The following is a 22,350-nucleotide window of genomic DNA, read 5'->3' as shown; positions in this document are numbered from 1 at the left end:
ACAGCTAGTTGAAGCCTTTGGGAGTACAAGTACTTCCCAGGGCATAAACTCAACCTTTCCTCCCACAACCATTTAAAATAGTTTAAAAATAACTCCCACTTAAATTTTATGGCAGGCTATGACAACTTTATAAAAATTGTGTATTTATTTTTCTCCTCTTTTTCACTTATTAAAACACTGCTTATCACAGATTCCCAGAGAAAGAAATTTATTGCCAAGCTTTGAGAGTTTTATTCCCTAAGGCATGTAGCAAAGCATATGTTATTTAGAATGTTCAGTGTGAAGTTGCGCTGTTCAGCCAGTTTGAGTAGTCAGAAAGCAATTCTGCCTTTTGAGCTAAGCAGGTAAATTTAAAGACATTGTTGAGACATTTTTTCTTTCTCTTCGCATTAACCAAATATTCCTTCAGTGCTTCCTGTATGCCAGGTATAGCTTTAGTCCCTGGAAATCCATTGTTAAAAAGTCATCCTTGTCTTAATGGGATTTACATTGTTGTAAAGAATTACACAAACAAAAATAATATTGCACTTCTTTAAAATAAGACCTTAGAAAATCTCCCATGTTTAGACTTATTTCCCAGATTATTCTTTAACCTTCCTGTTCTTAACTCCACATAGAGTGAAAACCAAGGTTCTAACAGTGACCTGGAAGACCCTCCAAAATTTCCCCAGCTATCTGTGGTACCTCATTTGCTTTTCTTCCTGCTGCACAGGCACCAGCCAGATATCCTTGCCTCCTTGCAGACTTTTGAACATACCAACTGTCCCTTCTGTCAGCCTTTATTTCTTGTTTCCTCTGTCTGCAGTGCTCTCTCCCTAGACAGCCCTGGCTGGCTCACCTGTTACTTTGGTTCTTTACTGAAATATCTGATCGTATTATCAAAGAAGACTTCCCTGCACTCCCTGCTGGCCCTCCTCATCCAACTACTCATCCTGGTTTAGTTTCCTCCCTAGCACCTTCATGTGTGCATACATGATGGAACTTCAAAAGTTTGTAGAAAAGTAGAATTAAAAGATAAGTTTCTTTTTTAAAAAAAACTTTTATTTAGTAAATATAAAGTACAGTAAATATAAAGCCAAGGTTTGACTGGGCCAAAGCCAAGAGCAAGAAACAGTCCAAGTCTCCCATGTGATTGGAATGAATCCAATAACTTGAACCATCCATCGCCTGCTACCACCCAGGGTGTGCATTAGAAGGAAGCCGGAATTGGGACCAGAATGGGAATTCTAATCTAGGACCTCTGGTGTGGTTTTGAGGCATCTCGAGGGGTGCCTTAAGTGTTGTGTAAAATGCTCACCCCCACACTTGCTTATTTGTTTATTGCCCTTTTCCTTACCCATTCAGCCCACATAGAATGCAGGCTTTATGTGATCAATGACTTTATCTTGTCCACTAGGATACTCCCAGTACCCAGAATACTCTGAGTTACAAAGTAGAGGTGCCGATGAATATTTGTTGAATGAGGATTAAAGGAAATGGTTTAATGTGACTTTGTATCCAAGCTTCAGCATCTGCTTTTTAAAAGATATATTTATATGACAAGTAGAGTTACAGAGAGAGAGAGAGAGAAGGAAGCAGCAGCAGCAGAGAGAGAGAGAGAGAGAGAGAGAGAGGGGTGTCTTCCATTCGCTGGTTCCTCTCCAGATGGCCACAATGGCCAGAACTGGGCTGATCCAAAGCCAAGAGTCAGGAGCTTCGTCCAGGTCTCCCACACAGGTGCAGAGGCCCAAGTACTTGGGCCATCTTCCACTGTTTTCCCAGGCCATAGCAGAGAGCTGAATCAGAAGCGGAGCAGCCCAGACTCGAACTGGTGTCCATATGGGATTCTGGCACTGCAGGTGGCAGCTTTACCTGCTACACCACAGCACTGGCCTCAAGTTTCAATATCTTTCAATGACTGTTTTCTTATTCTTCTTTAGAATTCTCTCCATCTTAGTTGTATGTCACCAGTTTTTATTTTTGCAAATAAAATTCTGTTCTTTCTTTTCCTTCAGTTTCCTGTACTTATAGCATATTCCACAAGGGAAAATTCCTTACCTTTTTTCCTGAATATTCAAATGCAGTAATAAAGCATACCTGGTTAATCATACCTGTGTACCTCCAAGCCCTCATATACTTTTTTTTTTGTTTACAGTACTGTTTTCATTCAGTGGAAAAAGATGCTAGCCCATGTGCTAGGCATTAGAATTTAAAAGTGAGGAAACTGTGGTGCCTACTCTTTTTTTTTTTAATTTTTTATTTATTTTTTTTTTATTTTTGACAGGCAGAGTGGACAGTGAGAGAGAGAGAGACAGAGAGAAAGGTCTTCCTTTTTGCCGTTGGTTCACCCTCCAATGGCCGCCGCGGTTGGCGTGCTGCGGCCGGCGCACCGCGCTGATCCGATGGCAGGAGCCAGGTGCTTATCCTGGTCTCCCGTGGGGTGCAGGGCCCAAGGACTTGGGCCATCCTCCACTGCACTCCCTGGCCACAGCAGAGAGCTGGCCTGGAAGAGGGGCAACCGGGACAGGATCGGTGCCCCGACCGGGACTAGAACCCGGTGTGCCGGCGCCGCAAGGCGGAGGATTAGCCTAGTGAGCCGGGGCGCCGGCCGGTGCCTACTCTTAAAGCTCCTACAGTTGAGGGAGCTGGGATTCTCAAAGATGATTGTGACAGTCAATTGTTTCAGGATGCAAATAATCCAAGAACTATGTCGCTTTTTTTCTTTCTTCCCACAGTTCTAATAGAAGTGTGTTCCTAGCATTGTTCATTGTGTTCCAGGGGATATTAGAAATAAAATAGGGCTTACCTTAAGGACATATATTCTTGATAACAATTAGAGCAGTACAATAGAAATAGCATGCAGTCAGGCAGTGTAGAAGTGGCAAATCAGTGATAAGCAGAGATGTCACAAGCATTCACAGGAAAACATGACTACAAGATGTTGGGTAGCCAAGGAAGGTATTGTTGAAGAGGTTGATTCTGAGGAGGTGTGGTATATTATTGAGAAGCATTTTCAGTGGAGGGATCATGCTGTATGGGAAGAGTAGTGTCTTTCTTCTTGGTAACCACAGAGTTCATCATGAAAGGACAGTCGAGCAATTTTTTTCTTACTGGGTTTCAGAAAAGGCCTCACATCTTTGTGTCTGTAAGGCATCCATCTCCATGTTCTTTTCCCAGAATGGACATGGGGGACTCTTGAGAACTGTACTTTAAAAAGAGAAAGAGAAAAATGTGGTTCCAATTATTTAGCATGTCCTTGGAGGCTTCAGAGCCCAGGAGTGAGGCATTGGAATGTGTAGCTGGGCTGGAACCTGACTTGCCCTGGATGGATGGCCTCTGGCACTGATACTTGCCAGGTGTTGGCCAGGTGCTGGGGCAGAGAGTCAGGGACGTGGTTCCCTTTTTGCCTGGACTATCTCCTCTCTTTGGAAAAGTACTGAGTTCCATTTGGCACAACCTGCCTTTGGAAAAATGTTTTCCCATAGTTCCCAAAGACCTGTGTAAGTGGACTCTTGGGTTCTTTGCTATTAGTGCTTTTACCAAAAATGTCATATTCAGATGTGTTTTTAAATTTTAAAAAGATTGGCCGGCGCCGTGGCTCAACAGGCTAATCCTCCGCCTTGCGGCGCCGGCACACCGGGTTCTAGTCCCGGTTGGGGCACCGATCCTGTCCCGGTTGCCCCTCTTCCAGGCCAGCTCTCTGCTGTGGCTAGGCAGTGCAGTGGAGGATGGCCCAAGTCCTTGGGTCCTGCACCCCATGGGAGACCAGGAGAAGCACCTGGCTCCTGCCATCGGAACAGCGCGGTGCGCCGGCCGCAGCGCGCTACCGCGGCGGCCATTGGAGGGTGAACCAACGGCAAAGGAAGACCTTTCTCTCTGTCTCTCTCTCTCACTGTCCACTCTGCCTGTCAAAAAAAAATAATAAAAAATAAATTAAAAAAAAATTTTAAAAAGATTTTTATTTTTAGAAATTTATTTGAAGGGCTGGTGCTGTTGGGTAGTTGGTTAAACTACCACCTCATATGCCAGCATCCCATGAGGGCACTGATTCGATTCCTGGCTGCACCGCTTCTGATTCAGCTCCCTGATAATGCTCCTGCGAAAGCAGAGGAAAATGACCTAGTGCTTGGGTCCTACATCCATTTGGGAGACCAGGAAGAAGCTCCTGACTCTTGGCTTCTAATTGGCCCACCTCCAGCCATTGTGGCCATTTGGGGAGTGAACCAACAGATGGAAGATCCCTCTTCTCTCTCTCTTTCTGTCTATTTCTTTGCCTTTCAAATAAAGAATAAGTGTTTTTTTAAAAAAGGAATTTATTTGAAAGGCAGAGTGACAAAGTGAGAGAGAGAGAGCTGGGTCAGGCTGAAGCCAGGAACTCCATCTAGGTCTCCTGCATGGGTGGCAAGGACCCCAGGTACTTGAGCTATCACTTGCTGCCTCCCAAGGAATGTATTAGCACAGGTGGGTCTGGAATCTGTGCACTCATATATGGGATGTGGGTGTCCTAAATGGTGACTTAATACCTGTGCCACATTAGTCCCTAGAAATATCTTTAGAGGAAAAGTATTATCATCATTAAATAAACCTTTGAGGGGGGCCAGCGTTGTGGCAAAACAGTTAAAGCCACTGCATGCAATGCCAGCATCTCATATGGTTCAAGTCCTGGCAGCTCCCCTCCTTATCCAGCTCCCTGCTAATGCACCTGGAAAAGCAGCAGAAGATGGCCCAAGTGTTTGGGCCCCTGGACCCATGTGGGAGATACAAGAGAAGCTCCTGACTCCTGGCTTCAGCTTGGCCAGCCCTGGCCTTTGTGGCCATTTGAGGAGTGAACCAGCAGATGGGAGATTCTCTCTCTCTCTTTCTGTCTCTCTCCCTCTCTCTGTGTAATTCTGACTTTCAAATAAATAAATAAATCTTCTTTTTTTAAACAAACCTTTGACTTGCTACATTGTTTGAAATCAAGGTCATATTCTCCTAATGCTACTTTATTTTTTTTAAAATAACTGTTGTTTTTCACCTAACTGCCTTTAATGAGACAACACATATTCTTTGAAATACAGTAGATCCAGCATCTGTTCTTATTTTCCTTGTAACATCTTTCCTTCTCTTTTTCTCTTATTTGTGCGTGTTGAAAATGGTGTTTTTGGTTGAGGTTATATTAAGGTAGTGTTGAAATCCTGGGACTGTCTTTTTGTTCAAAAGCGTATATTCTTTTAAGCTTACACATCCAAGATCATCTTCCCAAAATAAATTCTATGAGCGCTGTTCAGAACTCTCAAGTGCCTGGCTTTTTTTATTTATGAGAATTGGCTGCTAGCATCATGTTTGTACTTTCCTCTGAGCCAAAACGGGCCCCTCCGGCTTTTTTCTCTCTGCCTTTTCCAAGAATCTCTAGCACTTTTATATGTTAAGTAGCTATGGCGCTGTATCACTGTTTTAGCTTCATTATCCTCCTAATTTCTTTTTTAATTTAGTTACATGTCAGCAAGAATGACTGTCTTAACAACTGAATAGGTAGATGAAATTGAATCACGTGCCACAGGCACTCAGGCTGTCCAAAAATCTCAAGATATTTTCTTTACTTTGACCAAAATTAAATAAAAGAATTATGTTTTGTTAATTTTGAAAAGCATATTTCTCAATGCCTATCTTTTTCACAGATAGAGTTATAATGTTACATGCAGGAGTTATTTGGAGATTCATTAACTGGCTCAAAAATCTATAGGAACATTGTGTATCAAGTACCCTATTTTCCATATGGCAGAAGGACTTTAATTTTTGCAGCCAATTGGGAAATCTAGATTCTTCACCTTGGAAGCTATTACACTAGAAATCCTTGTAACATGCGTACTATTCCAAGATCTTAGTTCATCTTTAATGTGTTTTTGTGCAACCAGCATAACCTGGATATACCCATCCACTCTTTCTTCTTAAGTTTGAAAACTTTATCAAGATTACTAGAATGGACTATTCTACCAATACCTATTCCTGGGTCGATCTAAATCCCTAGAATTATGAGTTTATTTCAAAGTGAATCTTAGCCTTTTTGGATCTGAACTCTCTTAGTTCGATTAATCTGGCTGAAACTGGCTCTGTCCAGAGAAAAGTTAGTGCTTGTGTAGGTGAGTTTGAAGATGTGGACTCTGCAAGCCAAATAGATGATAGAGCTAGGCCATGAGTGAAGTATTATGTTCATATATGTCAATTCTGCTCTTTGAAGAGTGCACAGTGACATCTGTTGTACAATACTGGTGATTGTTGTGGGAAGGGGGAAGAAAAACCCACTGAAAGATAAGGTGGGGTCCCAGCAAGCAGCAGTGGGGAGCCAGGTGGCTCTGGGTAGATAGTGATCCGATGAAAGTGAGTTGTGGGGCCACTTTTTTATAACAGCCTGTGCAGTGACTTTGTGATAGTGTTGCCGTCATTCATTCTAAATGGATCCCTCCCAGGGGTCATGTCTGCTCTATGCACTATGTATTTTTTGGTGTGGCATATCATGGGAACCAAATCATATCATTCCGCACTGAGCATACCAGTTGGTTTAAGGATAAGCATGTGACCCAGTGAAAGCCATTGAGACTTTTCTTGGGCTGCTGGGAGAGCAGCTGGTACTTTTCTCCACTGGTCATGAATGTAGTAGGAGAGAAGTCTGGTATTGTTGGAACAGTGGTGAGAAGGGAGCTGAAAACTAACAGAGAAGGATCAGTCAAGAGATAGAGGGTGAGGACCGTGTGTTTTGAGCCCTTAACAGTCTGAAGCCAGCTCTACTACTGACCTTTGTAGACATACACTCCAATAAAATCCTTTTTCACTTAACACGTGTGAGATTGAGTTGTCAGTCTCTTGTATTTATAAAGTCCTAACAGAGTTGGAATCAGATACGTGGGCAATGTAGTAGTTAGAAGTGTCTTGATAAATAGCCTGGGTGTCTGGCACAGAGCTGGCATGCAAGAAGTTAACAGCATTAATTAATTAAATTTAAAGGGCTTACACTGAATGGTGGCAGCTGTCTAATTTTAATAGGGTCATTTCACGATAGCTTGTTTTTTTTTTATTGTATCTGAATACCTAAACTATGTTCTTAAAAAACTTAGATTCATAGCAGGTTACATTTTTAGAAAGAGGTTTTTTTTGGCATCTTGAAAATAGTGTTCTTTTCATACACACCCCCATGTGTATCCTATTAGCATTTTTCACTGTGTTATTCTAGAGGCTTTTATGAGTGTGATGAAGGATAAAATCTCTGTCTTTTCTGGTCACATGTCATATGTGTTCTTGGATGATGCTCTGTGATTCTGCAGTCTCTGACCTCTGAATAAAATGGGCCTGGGAAAAAGATTTTCATTGAGTTTATGGTATTATACAGATTAAATCCTCCTTTTGGGAAAAGAACTGCTGTTGCTGATTTCTTTACTAACAAATTGAATGAGAAAATATACGAGGCTTTCTATGTAAGCAACTTTTTGTAAGTAGGGGACAAAGTGCTTTCTTTTTAGGTTGAAAAAATGAAATATGTCTTTCGTTATAGGGGTTCGCAGCAATTCTAAATGGTTTGAAGAATGTGTTGCTGCTTTAGTTTTTCTTCTGTCAGAGCAGTTTGCCAACTGTGATTGGAAAGTCTGCCGTTCTTGCATATGCTTTCACTGCTGCTGGTCTAGCACAGGGAAAAGAAATGAAGGCACAGGCACGGGTGAGCGATCAGTGGAGCAGAAGTAAAACTCTGATGTCTCTGCTGTGGATTAGTTTATTGGTAATTTGTTTGTTGGTAACTACAGAGATGTGTAGTCTTCCTTCTCTCACACAGGCCGTCGGTCATTGCCCCTCCTGATGTGAAATGCATGATGCACACCTCAAGACTCTCCCCAGCGAATCCTGGGGCCTCTAGCAGCACTAGGCTGTTCTGGCTGGGGGTCTGCTCCTCCAGACAAGACCACGTGAGCTGACAGGGGTTAAAATTTAAGCCAACCAAGCTGCTCGACAGCAGATCATCAGTCCTTTAGCCCAACCAGCGCTTTCTGTTGAACATTTTACTCTAGAGTGGAAACTTCAGGGAAAATGGAGGATATGCTTTTGAGCCATAATGGCTTTCCTGAAAGGCTGAAGAGGTGAAGTGTGGGAGAGGTCTGGGAGAGGGAATACCTCGAATCTGGAAGCCAGCTCTACCACTCTGTTAACTGTGAAACCTGGCACAACGGATTTACTCTTCATGTGCTTCAGTGAATGACCTGTAAGATGAGGTTCCTATGTCTTCTCTCCATTATGATTAGAAGTAGTACATATTTCAACACTGTCTACCATGTCTGATGCTCAGTAATTGACCAGTAAATGGTAGAAGTTTTACTGCTGTTGTCATGACTACGCTTCTTCCTCTCCCCCTCTCTGCTTGAGCAAAGTTTTGGAAGAAATCTGTCACTGTCCTGTGGCTTTCTTTGCCATCAGCTTCTCTGCATCATTAGTCCTGGGTTGCCACAGATTGGCACCAGCAGCTGGTTCAGCACTAAATGAGGGAGTGGACAATACTTAAAAGCAAAATAACCTGCACTCAGTATCATCTACCCCCAGTGTCGCCCATTCGGTCAGAACCATCGTGTCCAAGGCTGATTCCCACCACTCCCCAGCAGTGGACATTCCTTCATGAAGAGCTACCAGGCTCAGGATTCAGAGCAATTTGCAGTTGCTCTTTACTTGTCTGTCCTTGCAGCTGCCCTGAGTGGCACTGTGTGAGTTCTTAGAGCCACAGACGGGGACACTTCCCACTTTCTCCTAATTGCTGTGCTAATTACCACATGATATCAAAGAATGACACTATCCTGTATTTTAAACTCAAAGTGTGTGAGTGTACGCTTTGGTGTTTTATACCTTAACATTTTGTGGCTCTTACAATGTGTTCTGCTAGCAACTGAAGGACATTTTAGAAAAAAAATGAACTCTGTCTCACTGTTCTAATGGTCTTGAGTTTGGTGTCTGTTACTCAGATTTTTTTTTTTTTGACAGAGTAGACAGAAAGGTCTTCCTTTTGCCGTTGGTTCACCCTCCAATGGCTGCCGCGGCCAGCGCACCACACTGATCCGAAGGCAGGAGCCAGGTGCTTCTCCTGGTCTCCCATGGGGTGCAGGGCCCAAGCACTTGGGCCATCCTCCACTGCCTTCCCGGGCCATAGCAGAGAGCTGGCCTGGAAGAGGGGCAACCGGGACAGAATCCAGCGCCCCCACCAGAACTAGAACCCGGTGTGCCAGCGCTGCAAGGCGGAGGATTAGCCTATTGAGCCGCGGCACTGCAGTTGTTACTCAGATTCTTTCTGACCAGGTGGGCACTTGGTAGGTGGGCAGTAAAAAGCCAGATTGATTTATAGGCCATATAGCCTGAATGTCAGCTGTAAAGATGGTAAAAATACATAAATAAATGTTTATATAGGAATATAAGTAGGTAAATTTTAAATATTATATTTTCTGAAATCAGGTTGACATTCTAATGTAAATATGAATTTCAAGTACTATCTTATGTCATTTGTTTAAAATAGTTAACCAAAAGGCCTTATTATTTTATTTAAATTTATCTATTTCAGAGAGAGAGCAAGCACTTTCATCTACTGGTTCATTTCACGTATGTCCACAATGGTCAAGCTTAGGTCAATTCAATCCAGGCTTCCCGCATAGGTGACAGGGAACCAACTATTTGAGCCATCAGCTTCTGTCTCTCTGGATGTACATCAGCAGGAAGCTGGAATTGGGAGTTGAGCTAGGCTTCAAAACCAACATTCTGAGATGGGATACAGGTATGCTAAGCCATATGTTAACTGATGCACCAAACACCTGCCCCCAAAAGGTGCTTTTTTTAAAAAAAAAATTATTTGAAAGGCAGTGTAAGAGAGAGAGGAAAAGACACACACAGAGTGAGTGAGCTTCTATCCATCGACTCACTCCTCAAGTGGCCACAAAGGCAGGGGTTGGACCAAGCTGAAGCTAGGATCCAGGAGCTTCATCTGGGTCTCCCATGTGCATGCGAGGGCCCAGGCTGTTGGGTCATCCTCTTATGCTTTCCCAGGCTATTACCAAGGAGCTAGTTTGAAAATGGAGCAGGTGATACTCAAACTGGCACCCTTATGGGATTCTGGCATTGCACATGGTGGCTTAACCTGTTACATACAACACCGGACCTAAAGCTTTAATTGTAATACTGTGGTAAGATACTTCAATAATTCAGGCTTAAAACCAAATGATAATTACAACAAATTAGAAACTGTTCAGGAAATCTTACCAAGTGCTAAAGGATTTCTAGCTAGTCACATCCTGAATTTGCAAACATGCAAAAAGGAGAAGAGCTCAAGACAGGAAAGGGAGCCTGGAAAAGAAAGAGAGCCAGCTCATACAGACAAACAACAAATGCTGGCGAGGATGTTGGGGAAAAGGTATCCTGGTCCACTATTGATGGGAATGTAAACGGGGGCAGCCACTTTGGAAGACAGTCTGGAGATACCTCAGAAATCTGAGTATAGATCTACCATGTGACCTAGCCATCCCCATCCTGGGAATTTATGCAAACCTAAAGAAATCAGCATATGGAAGAGTGATCTGTACCCCCATCTTCATTGCTGTACAATTCACAATAGCTAAGATATGGAATCAACCCAAAAGTCCATCAACTGTTGATGGATAAAGAAATTTATATATATATATATATATATATATATATATATATATATATATATACACACACACACACACACACACACACACTATGGAGTACTACCCAAGTATTAAAAAAAAAAATGAAATCCTGTGTTTTGCAACAAGATGCCACAACTGGATACCATTATACGTAGTAAAATAAGCCGGTCCCCAAAAGACAGATATGTTTTCCCTGATTCAAGGTAGCTTATAGAGAACTTAATGTGTAATGTATCGGAGTGAAATAGATATTTTGAGATTCAATGATTGTTTACAGCTCTTGTCTCTTCTGCTGAGGAACAAAGTTTTTTTTTTTTGGTTTTTTTTTTTTTCTTCTTCATACTATATGTTGAACTCTTTTACTTAGAGTGGTGTTAATATTTTATTATTATTATTATTTATTTAGTAAATATAAATTTCCAAAGTACAGTTTATGGATTACAATGGCTTCCCCCCCATAATTTCCCTCCCACTTGCACCCCTCCCATCTCCCGCTCCCTCTCCCACTCCCTCTCCCATTCCATTCACATCAAGATTCATTTTCAATTATCTTTATATATGAAAGATCGATTTAGTATATATTAAGTAAAGATTTCATCAGTTTGCACCCACACAGAAACACAAAGTGTAAAATACTGTTTCAGTACTAGTTATAGCATTACTTCACATTGGACAACACATTTAGGACAGATCCCACGTGAGAAGTAAGTACACAGTGACTCCTGCTGTTGACTTAACAATTTGACACTCTTGTTTATGGCGTCAGTAATCTCCCTAGGCTCTAGTCATGAGCTGCCGAGGCTATGGAAGCCTTTAGGGTTTGCTGACTTCGATCTTATTCCGACAGGGTCATAGTCAAAGTGGAAGTTCTCTCCTCCCTTCAGAGAAAGGTACCTCCTTCTTTGATGGCCCCGTTCTTTCCACTGGGATCTCACTCACAGAGATCTTTCATTTAGGTCGTCTTCTTTTTTTTTTTTCCAGAATGTCTTGGCTTTCCATGCCTAAAATACTCTCATGGGCTCTTCAGCCAGATCCAAATGCCTTAAGGGCTGATTCTGAGGCCAGAGTGCTGTTTAGGACATCTGTCATTCTATGAGTCTGCTGTGTATCCCGCTTCCCATGTTGGATCCTTTTCTCCCTTTTTGATTTTATCAGTTAGTATTAGCAGACACTAGTCTTATTTGTGTGATCCCTTTGACTCTTATTCCTATCAGTGTGATCAATTGTGAACTGAAGATGATCACTTGGACTAGTGAGATGGTATTGGTACATGCCACCTTGATGGGATTGTATTGGAATCCCCTGGCACATTTCTAACTCCATCATTTGGGGCAAGTCCGACTGAGCATGTCCCAAATTGTACATCTCCTCCCTTTCTTATTCCCACTCTTATATTTAACAGGGATCACTTTTCAGTTAAAATTTAAACACCTAAGAATAATTGTGTGTTAATTACAGAGTTCAACCAATAGTACTACAACAAAAAAAAATACTATAATGGATAAAGTATTACATTGTACAAAAACAGTCAGCACAAGAGGTGATCAAGTCACTGCTTCTCATAGTGTCCATTTCACTTCCACAGGTTTCCCCTTTGGTGCTCAGTTAGTTGTCACCAATCAGGGAAAACAAATGATATTTGTCCCTTTTGGACTGGCTTAATTCACTCAGCATGTTTTCCAGACTCCTCTATCTTGTTGCAAATGACCGGATTCCATTGTTTTTGACTGCTGTATAGTATTCTATAGAGTACATGTCCTATAATTTCTTTATCCAGTCTACTGTTGATGGGAATTTGGGTTGGTTCCAGGTCTTAGCTATTGTGAATTGAGCTGCAAGAAACATTAATGTGCAGATGGCTTTTTTGTTTGCCAATTTAATTTCCTTTGGGTAAATTCCAAGGAGTGGTATGGCTGGGTTGTATGGTAGGGTGTTAACATCATCAAGTATACTGAAAACAGGTCTTTGTAAAAGTTAAGAACAGGAATGTGAGAGTGGTTGGGGGAGGGTTGGAGTGTGGGCCTGAGTGGGGAGGAATGTCATGTTCCTAAATCTGTATATATGAAACTTGTATAACTGAAATAAAATTTTAAAAAGAAAGAGATCCAGGTATGACCTGGACAACTTGGCTTTCCTGGTGCTGGTGAGCTTGGGCTTGGGGTGGTCACAGTTGTCCTTTGGGTTGAGAGCCCTGGAGAGTTATGCAGCCTTTGGAAAAAATTCAGAGACTGCTCAGCATGGTTATTACTGAGGCTGGTGCATCCTTTCCTTGGTAAATCACATTAGCGAGTGAGTTTGCCGTTAATGTAGGAGCAGATGCAGAATTCAGGCCCTGGATTCCAATGCCTGTAAAAAGGCTTCTGCTAACCAAGGCTCGAGGATATGCTTGTGTCTTTCCAGAGAATGTGGGACAGCTCATTTGGGTACCAGCCAGAAACATCAAGCCTGCAACTGACAGCAAACCAGAACCAGCTGAACAAGACTGAGAGTCTGCCTTGTTAGCAGATGCACCTGCCCTATCATCCTACCCTGAGGAACTGCCCATAGCCACATCCATTACTGTTTTATACCCACTAGCTCTGGTCAGCCACTCAAACAGTCCACAGCCTGTGTGTAGTCATGCCATTCCTGATTACCATTGTTCCTCATTCCTACCCCCATCTGAAGCGGCACTCCTGTGGTTTCCCATTTTGAGCGCTGGTTAGTCAATGATGGGTAAGATCCCCTGGGGGACAACCTAAGACATGTACAGCCACATACAGAGACCACATGGAAATGGGGTCAACAATAGTATGGCCAAGAATCATGCCTTCCATTGCTCAAAAATAAACGAAAAGGGGTAAATGTGGTGGAATGAGAAGGCCATGCTAAGATGGCCGCTGACAACAGAAACTGCCTGGCAACATGCTGTGATTGGGTGGTTTCAGAAACCGCATGATAATGGAGACTGCCTGGCAACAGGCTGTGATTGGATGGCTTTGGAAACTGCCTGGCAACAGGATGTGATTGGTTAGAGCATAGACCCCCCCTTTACCAGATTGGCTGCCTTGGCTATATAAGCTGCTGTAGCAACTGAAATAAACGAGTATGCAGGCTGCTTGCCTCAGGCCTGCTTTCACCTGTCTCCCAGGGTTTGTGTGCGCACCTCTTGCTTCCACCACACTCTTCCTCTCAGAAGGAATCAACTTCAACACTGCAGAATGTAATATTGAGTCATTATTGTGTGTATTTTCACAGTTGCTGTTTTGTGTCCTAGGTGGTTTATAAAGTTCCACTGAGTCAAAACTGCAGCCTGCTAGAATGAGGGAGTTGTTTAAAGACCCTTTGGGTCCTCTATATTCACAGATGTCAAAACCCAGAGTAGTGAGCCCATTTCCTGCATCCTGCAGTTCAGTTCCAAAACCAGAATCAGACCCCAGGCCTCCTGACTCACAAATACGTTTTTCATGTTGGTAGAGTTAGAAAATATCATGATACCAAATTTAGCATGACAAACTATTTATCTAGCTGCTTTTCTTAGATTAGAACATAAACTTGTCTTAGCTTTTGGCTGCTGCACACGTTTTGATTTCTCCCTCTTCAGCAATCTCTGGATCTCTTCCCCCAAATGATTGACAGTGACCTTATTTATGGGGTAGTGAGGACTTGATCTTTGTCCCAAGGCAAGTTTGCGGCCAGTGCTTCGCTTTCTCTGCTGTCCTTTTCAGTAAACAATGACTCTGCCCTGCACTTCGGATTCTTGTCTTGCAGAGCAGCTCTGCTTGCTTTTCTGCTGTCTCACATGGTCTGAGCTGATATGGGAACTCAGAATCTTCAGTAGTCCGATATTCGACAGCAGGGTGGACAGTAAAGGCCAACGTTCTTTTAAGATTGAAATGAAGAGGTAGCACCTGGGGAATTGCTGCAGAGAGGCCCTGTCTCAGTGATTTGCAAAGTTTGCCCGACCCCCTGGCAGGCAGCAAGGGAAGGACCCAGGAGGACTGTGTTCTGCAGCCTTGGGTGTCCTGTGTCAGACCTGGCAGTATCCTGACCCACTGGTGTTCTGACTGAAGCCTTTCAGTGTTGGCCTAGAGAAACTGACAAAATATTCTTTCACCCCTCAGTCCAACCCCAACAGAGAAGGGATGGAAATAATAAGGCCATTAAACTGGGGCACAGTCTTTTCCATTCAGCCTGTAACATCCTTGAGAATAGACAAAGACTTTGTCTTACTTAGGCTTTTGATTTTGTTTTCAGAACCTAACGTGCTACACATCGGTGTTTTGTTGGAGTTATATGTTCAGCGTTCCCTCTTTTGTTAGGTCTGAGAATCCTGAAAGTCTTCTCATGCTAGCATTTGGGCTCTTGCATCCCATTCCCAAGCTTTCTGTCTTTGGTTTATCTCAAAGAATATTCTTACAGTGGTTTGTGAAAATAGTTTTACAGTATAATTTTGTCTTAGAATATTCCATTTTCAAATGCTAATTTCATATATAAAATGGCTTAAAATAATTAGCTGGTTATCCTAAACAAAATAAATTTGAATAATATAATAGAATGATCTCATAGACATATACAAGGACCCACAGCCATGGTGAATGATGAACTTGAGTTTGAGTCATACAGACCTTAGCTACAAGCTAAGCCTTGCCACCTGTTTCCTGTATAACCTGGGCATATTTGTCAAGTTTTAACTATGAAATGGGACTTCTGTAAGAACCTAACTTGGGGGTTACTCTGAGGATTAATTGAGGTCAGATACGCAAAGTGATAGCACAATGCATGGCATGGAGTAACGATTAAGATATTTTTATTTTTGTATTGGTTGTTATTTTGGTAATACAACACTTGAATATGCCTGGTCTATGAAGTATTTGAACACCCCCATTTGCTTCCCCCTGGAAGTCTAAAGCTCTCCCCAAAATTCCTGCTAGCTCTCACAGAGTCATGCGTTTTCAAGTCATCTCTGGCATTGTCTTCTGAATTAGTTCAGATTGTGTATTCTTTCGCTGTCCTTTATACCTGTCTGTTCCCTGACATAGCTATCGTTGGAATCTGCCTGTTCCTTAATTACACACCCTTGCTCCAAACCAAAGCATTTTGGTTTATAGCTACTATCCTGATGATCTGGGCAAAAGAAGGGTTGATACTGTAATAAAGCAAATGACGTCAGGCAGATTTGATTAGCTTCATCCCCTCCACTCCTGGTTATCATTTCCTCTGACACTTCAGTACCTAATAAAGATAAAAACACTTAAAATGTATAGCTATTCTCTGGGATACGCTGGAAGTTTAAGAATATTCATGCTTATGTTCACATTATGTTTCTAAGAGTACTTTTCTTCTTTCTAAATTTCTGAACTTTTAAAATGTTAAAGAAGTACACATTTCAGTTTTTAAGAACATTGATTTTAAAAGTGGAAGAGAGGCCAGCACTGTGACAAAGCAGGTAAAGCCAAGGCCTACAGTGCTGGCATCCCATATGGGTGCTGGTTCAAGTCCCAGCCGCTCCACTTCTGATTCAGCTCCCTGCTAATGTGCTAGGGAAAGCACTGGAAGATAGCCTAAGTCCTTGGACTCCTGCACCCAAATGGGAGACCTGGTTGAAGCTTTTGGCTCCTGGCTTTGGTGAGTGAATCAGAAGATCAAAGATATTTCTCTCTCTCTCTCTCAGCCTCTGCCTCTGCCTCTGCCTCTGCCTGTCCTTCTCTGTAACTCTAACTTTCAAATAAATCTTTAAAAACTAAAGCGGAGGAGAAAGCTTCTGCAGATTGAGGAAATTTTAGCTTCTACAGGATAAACAATTCTTGCCCAAAGATTCTTATTCATCCCTATTTTCTAATCCTTTAAATGTATTTTCACACAAACCTAATGGTGTGATTTTTCTTTTGTTTCCCATATGTATCACAAATGAGGATTTCCTTGTTGATAACATCAACAGGCTGTTTTCTGGAAAATGTCTCGTCTTCTGTAAATGTCTCGTCTTCTGTAAATGTCTTGACATTCCAGTAGTCTCTGAAAAGCTCTTAATGTACTTTGGCCTCTTGCTGCTCTGTGGTGGAGCTCATGTCTCCAGGCTGTTCCTAGTCTGTGCCAGTCACTACCTCATGTCTACAGAGTGTAATCTTTATGTCCTTAGCACCTGTGAGTTCATGCCTCAAGCCACCCGGTTGTGATTTCAGTGCTCTCAGACCCAAGGGCGAGACCCGGAAGAAGCTCCTGGCCCCTGGCTTTGGATTGGCCAAGCACCAGCTATAGCGGCCATTTGGGAGGTAAACCAGTAGATGGAAGACCTTTTTTTCTCTGCCTCTGCCTCTTTCTCTTTCAAATAAATAAATAAATCTTAAAAAAAAAATACTTCAAAAACTTTATGGAAAATGTTTATTATGAAAAAACTGCACAGATTTCATTTTTTGTTTTTTGCACAAAAATAAACTTTTCTTTGAATTAGATTTTTCCATGAACTTTCCATGGAGTTTTCTCATGTATAGATAAGATGGAATTAAGTTAGCTGAACTGGGGCAGGGTTTTTGAATCAGTGGCTCTTCAAGATAATGCTCAAACCTGAGGTTTACTGTATATTAGATTGTTCTGTTTTAGTATAAACCATGAGTGGGCTCAAGAACAGGGCTCTGTCTTCACAGAATTTGTCAAACAATGGCATCTTCATGTTTTTTGCTCATTTCTTTGTTTGACAAACACTGCTGGGAAATCATGAAGCTGATGTTTCTCTCACTGCTTTTTCATCCCTCACCCTCTATATTCAAAATTGCTTCTGATAGCTGTGGGACATGCAAGAACTATTGCCAGATTTTGAAATGTAATTTTCCTGAGGCAGCATCCAAAGTTAACAAAAAGGACATGGAAAAATCCCATTAAATATTTCAAGCTATGAATATCTGTTTACCTTATTCTGTTCCACTGAGGTTTTCTAAAAATAACGTAAGTGGGACAGCTTCCTTCACTTCTATAGGGAAAAGAATTGTGTACTAAATGTTTTTGCTCCAAAATGTTATCGTATGTTCAATATGATTACACCAATAAAGTTTTATTTCATTGGTCCTATGTACAGAAGAATTACTTGTATTCCATTTTTAGATGTCATTAATTAATATATTGCTGCTACACTTCAGCTATATTTAACAAGGTATGTTTTTGTTTACAAATGAGTTTTCCCCTCAAAAAAGTGGTCTAAAAATAAAATGTTCTCTTATTTTTCTCCTCTCACAACTCTCTTCCATAACACCTTTATTGTAATTCATTTTAAAACAAAAGCTTAAATATAATAATCCAACCATGTGATAATTTTCTATTTTTATATAAAGAGAACCAATTTCATATATTCCTATATTCAGATTTAAGATAATAATATTTCCCACTCTACCCTCCCTCATTTGCACCAAATAAATACTCATTCCTATCCCCTCTCTTCCTTTTCTTATTTTTCTTTTAACTTTTACAGTGACATACTTTGAATTTATTTTGTAATCAAAAGCTTAACCCTTCACTAAATAAAGATTTCAACAAATAATAAGTAGAAAAACCACTGTTCCTCAAGAGTATAGATAAGGCCATAAAAAAATCTCAAAATGTTAATTCTACTCATATACATTACATTTTTTGTACTCTATATATTAGCACAAATCAGGGAAAGCATATGATATTTGGCTTTTTGGACTGGCTTATTTCACTAAGCATAATGTTCTCCATTCGCATCTATTTTGTTGTAAGACAGGATTTCATTCTTTGTTACAGCCTGATAGTATTCCATTATGTGTATGTATGAAATACATATATAAATGTATATATATATATATATATATATATATATATGTCACAGTTTCTTTATATATATTCATAATTTCTTTATCCAGTAGCAGATTATGGACAGCTGGGTTGATTCTATAACTTAGCTATTGTGATGATTCCATAACTTAGCTATTGTGAGTTGAGCTGCTATGAATATGGGAGTACAGATAACTCTTTCATATGTTGACTTCACTTCCTTTGGCTAAGTTCCCAGGAATGGAGGGGCTGGATAATATGATAGATCAATTTTTGGATTTCTGAGCAATCTATGTATTGTGTTCCATAATGACTGTACTACTTTGCATTCCCACCAGCAATGTATAGGGTACCTTTTCCCCCACAAACTTGTGAGCATTAATTGTTTTTGATTTTTGGATGATAGCCATTCTAACTCAGGTGAGGTGAAAGCTCATTGTGGTTTTTACTTGCATTTCTCTGATGGCTAGTGATCCTGAGCATCTTTTCATGTGTCTGTTGGCCACTTGTATTTCATCCTTTGAAATATGACTATTTGTATCCTTGGTCCATTTCTTAAATGCATTATCGCTTTTCTTGCTTTGAGTTTCTTGAGCTCCTTATATATCCTTGATATTAATCCCTACCAGATACACAGTTTGCAAATATTTTCTCCCATTCTGTTGGTTGCCTCTTTACTTTGTTGAGTGTTTCTTTTGCTGTGTAAAAGCTTCTTAGCTTGATCTAAACCCATGTATCTATTTTTGCCTTTATTGCCTATTCTTGTGGAGTCTCTTCCAGGAAATTTTTGCATATGCCAGTGTCTTAAAGTTTCCTCAATGTATTCCTCTAATAATTTGACATTTTGGGGCCTTAGCTTTAGATTCTTGATCAATTGTGAGTTGAGTTTTGTATAAGGTATAAGATAGGGGTCTTCTTTCATAGTTGTGCATGCAAAGACGCAATTTTCCCAACATTTGTTGGAGAGACTCTCCTTTTTCCAGGATGCAATTTTAGTCTGTTTGTCAAAGATTGGTTGGTTGTAGATGCCTGGACTAGTTTCTGGGGTCTCTAATCTGAGAATTTAGAAGCAGGGAAACGGGAAACAAATGATATACCCAATGAAAGTAAGTTAATAATCTAATATATTGCCAAGAAGTCCCAGAAATTAATAGATTAGAAAAGAGAAATATTTTAAAGTTGATCAAACTAAAGCCTGTTACTTTGAAAAAAGCCCTTTCCTATCTATCAAAATGCTAAAAACACAGTTCACAATATGAAGGTACTTATCAAAGTTCATGGAAAGCAGAATTAAAAGGTAAGTTTACTCGGTTGTAAAAATTTTTGAAATCTATATATGTGAAGGATTCTTCAAAAGGTTCATGGAAAATACATACTATGAAAAAAGAGTCATGAACTTCAATAATTTTGCACTAAAGTAAACTTATTTTTTAGTTCTAAACACTTTTGAAGTTCCCTTTTATTAGGAATGAGAGAAGAAATAGAGAGGCAGGTTTACCCATAGGTAATGATTAGAAGATTATAAGAATTTGAAAATCTGCAATAAGAAAATAAGTAGTAAAGAGACATCAAAGTGAGTATAGTGAAAAAAATGAAATATTGAATAGATTTGTAATCATGTAAGAATTTGAAAGCATTATTCCTATATAAAATGTGCCAATATTTGTTTCCAATGATTTTTACTTTGAAAGTTTCCTAATTAATTGATGCAATTATAGCTTGGTTAAATCACCAAATTAATTCACATGAATGGGTGCTCAACATTGTTAGCCATCAGGTAAATGCAAATCAAAACTACTTGACACCACCTCACACTTAACTAGGATGACTGTAATGAGAAAGAGTTTAACAAATGTTCGTAGGGATGTGAAGAAACTGGAACCATCATATATTGGTGGTGGAATATAAAATGGTATCGCTCTTTGGAAAACAGTCTGGGGATTACTCAGAATGTTAAACAAAGACTTTCCATTTGACCCAGCAATTCCATTCCTAGGTAGCTAGCTACTCAAGAGAAATGAAGTCCTATATCTACAGAAAAACTTGCCCAAAATATTGCCAGTGGCAGTATTCAAAATAACCAAGGGCCAGCACCGTGGCTCACTTGGTTAATCCTCCGCCTGCAGCACAAGCATCCCATATGGGTGCCGGGTTCTAGTCCCAGTTGCTCCTCTTCCAGTCCAGCTCTCTGCTGTGGCCTGGGAGGACAGTGGAGGATGGCCTAAGTGCTTGGGCTCCTGCACCCGCATGGGAGACCAGGAAGAAGCACCTGGCTCCTGGCTTCGGATCGGCACAGTGCCGGCTGTAGCAGGCATTTGGGGAGTGAACCAATGGAAGGAAGACCTTTCTCTCTGTCTCTCTAACTGTCTATCCTCTACCTGTCAAATAAAAAATAACCAAAAAGTGGAAACAACTGTAATGTCATTAGTTGATGAATGGATACATAAAATATGGTATATACATGTAAAGTATTATTACTGGATAATACAAAGAAATGAAGTGCTGATACATTCTACAAATACATTAACGTGGATTGAAACTGATTGAAAATGTAATAGTAAGTGATAGAAACCGTTCACATAGTACAACATATTGTGTGATGTCATTTATACAGAATGTTGAGAATAGACAAATCCATTGAAATGGAAAGCAGGTTCATGGTTTTCTAGGGCTGGGTTGGTCATGGGAAAATGAGGGATGGCTGGCAGTTGGTACAGGGTTTATTTTTGGAGTGATAAAAATGTTTTTAAGATTATGGATAAAATAAACATGGGTATATCAAAACTCATTGAATACTACACTTTAAATGGCTGAATTGTGTGATATACAGCTAAATAAAGCTGTATTAAAAAACAGAAAACATGCAGGGATGACTGCTATCATAGCATTTTTATTTTACTGTGAAGTTTCTGGTTAATGCCATTAAATAAAGAAAAAAGACACAGTAATACTAGAAAGGAATCAACTGATTATTACATAAAATAATTCCTGTCTACTCAGAACATTCCAGAGACTTTATTGAAAAAAAAAATTAAAGTTTGGTGAAGAGGCATTTATAGAGCAAACATACAAAAATAGGCCATAGGCTACTATCATTACTGTATTAACAGGATTTATAAATGCCTAAGAAATGATGATTACTGTATAAAGAAATAAATAAATAAAGGACATGAAGACAAGAGAAGCACCATGATAGACAACCATGTGAAAGAATATAGCATTCCTACTTTAAGAAACTTTAAGCTGTTAAATGAGGGACATGATGGTTGAATGAACAGACCTTTAACATACATGGACAGTCCCAAAGTCTCAGGGATTTTGCAACATGCCAGAATAAACTGCTTTACTAAAAAACATAGATAATCTCTGTTTTTATTTACCTCTGTAGATCTCTGGGAATCAGGAAGAAGTGGGATGGGATCCTCGGGAGCTATTTCTAGAAGGTTGGTTTGGCTCTGAGGAGTTGAGAGAATGCAGTGTCTTGAGTGCTGCTTGTTCTCAGTATCCTGAGAAATGTTACCAGATCTGCTACTCCCCAGGGAGTAGATGAGAATTCAAGGCTCTCAAACTACATAGGACCACAGCTTCTATATTAGACTGAAGAATGGATCAAATACGATGCATTGGTCTCTAAGCTGTCTCACAAATAACCATCTTGCCTTGAAGGATAAGAATTGAGCCAGTATTTCCTTTTGGAGGGTTGGTCCCTGGCAGGAGCAGGATTTCTGTGTCCCAGGGTCACTACAGGAATATTCATGAGGTGGTTATGGTGGTTGTGTCCTGTTAGATGCTACAGTTTTCACCTGGCCTGCCAAGATTGTCCTGTCACTTTCATTACTGTTCATATTAGGATAACCCCAGTGCACATACCCTTGAAATTGCTGTGCATAAAGGGGATGAATTCTTGATAAAAATGATCTCCAAGAACCTCTTCTAACAG

The 22,350-nt window shown here is 40.6% G+C and overlaps 1 protein-coding gene across 1 annotated transcript in view; it reads left to right on the top strand.

Moving 5' to 3' along the window:
* The first annotated feature begins 2,906 nt into the window (after positions 1-2,906).
* Positions 2,907-22,350, top strand: part of MTMR7 (myotubularin related protein 7) — a 97,521-nt gene continuing 78,077 nt past the window's right edge. The window contains exons 1-3 of the mRNA XM_062213134.1: positions 2,907-2,937; positions 7,508-7,691; positions 7,784-7,913. Coding sequence (XP_062069118.1) covers positions 2,907-2,937; positions 7,508-7,691; positions 7,784-7,913 — 345 coding nt within the window. The remainder of the gene's footprint in view (positions 2,938-7,507; positions 7,692-7,783; positions 7,914-22,350) is intronic.

The sequence above is a fragment of the Lepus europaeus genome, chromosome 16, assembly GCF_033115175.1.
Source record: "Lepus europaeus isolate LE1 chromosome 16, mLepTim1.pri, whole genome shotgun sequence".
NCBI lineage: Eukaryota > Metazoa > Chordata > Mammalia > Lagomorpha > Leporidae > Lepus > Lepus europaeus.
Note: the sequence above shows the minus strand (reverse complement) of the source record. Positions and strands in the feature narration are given on the sequence as shown.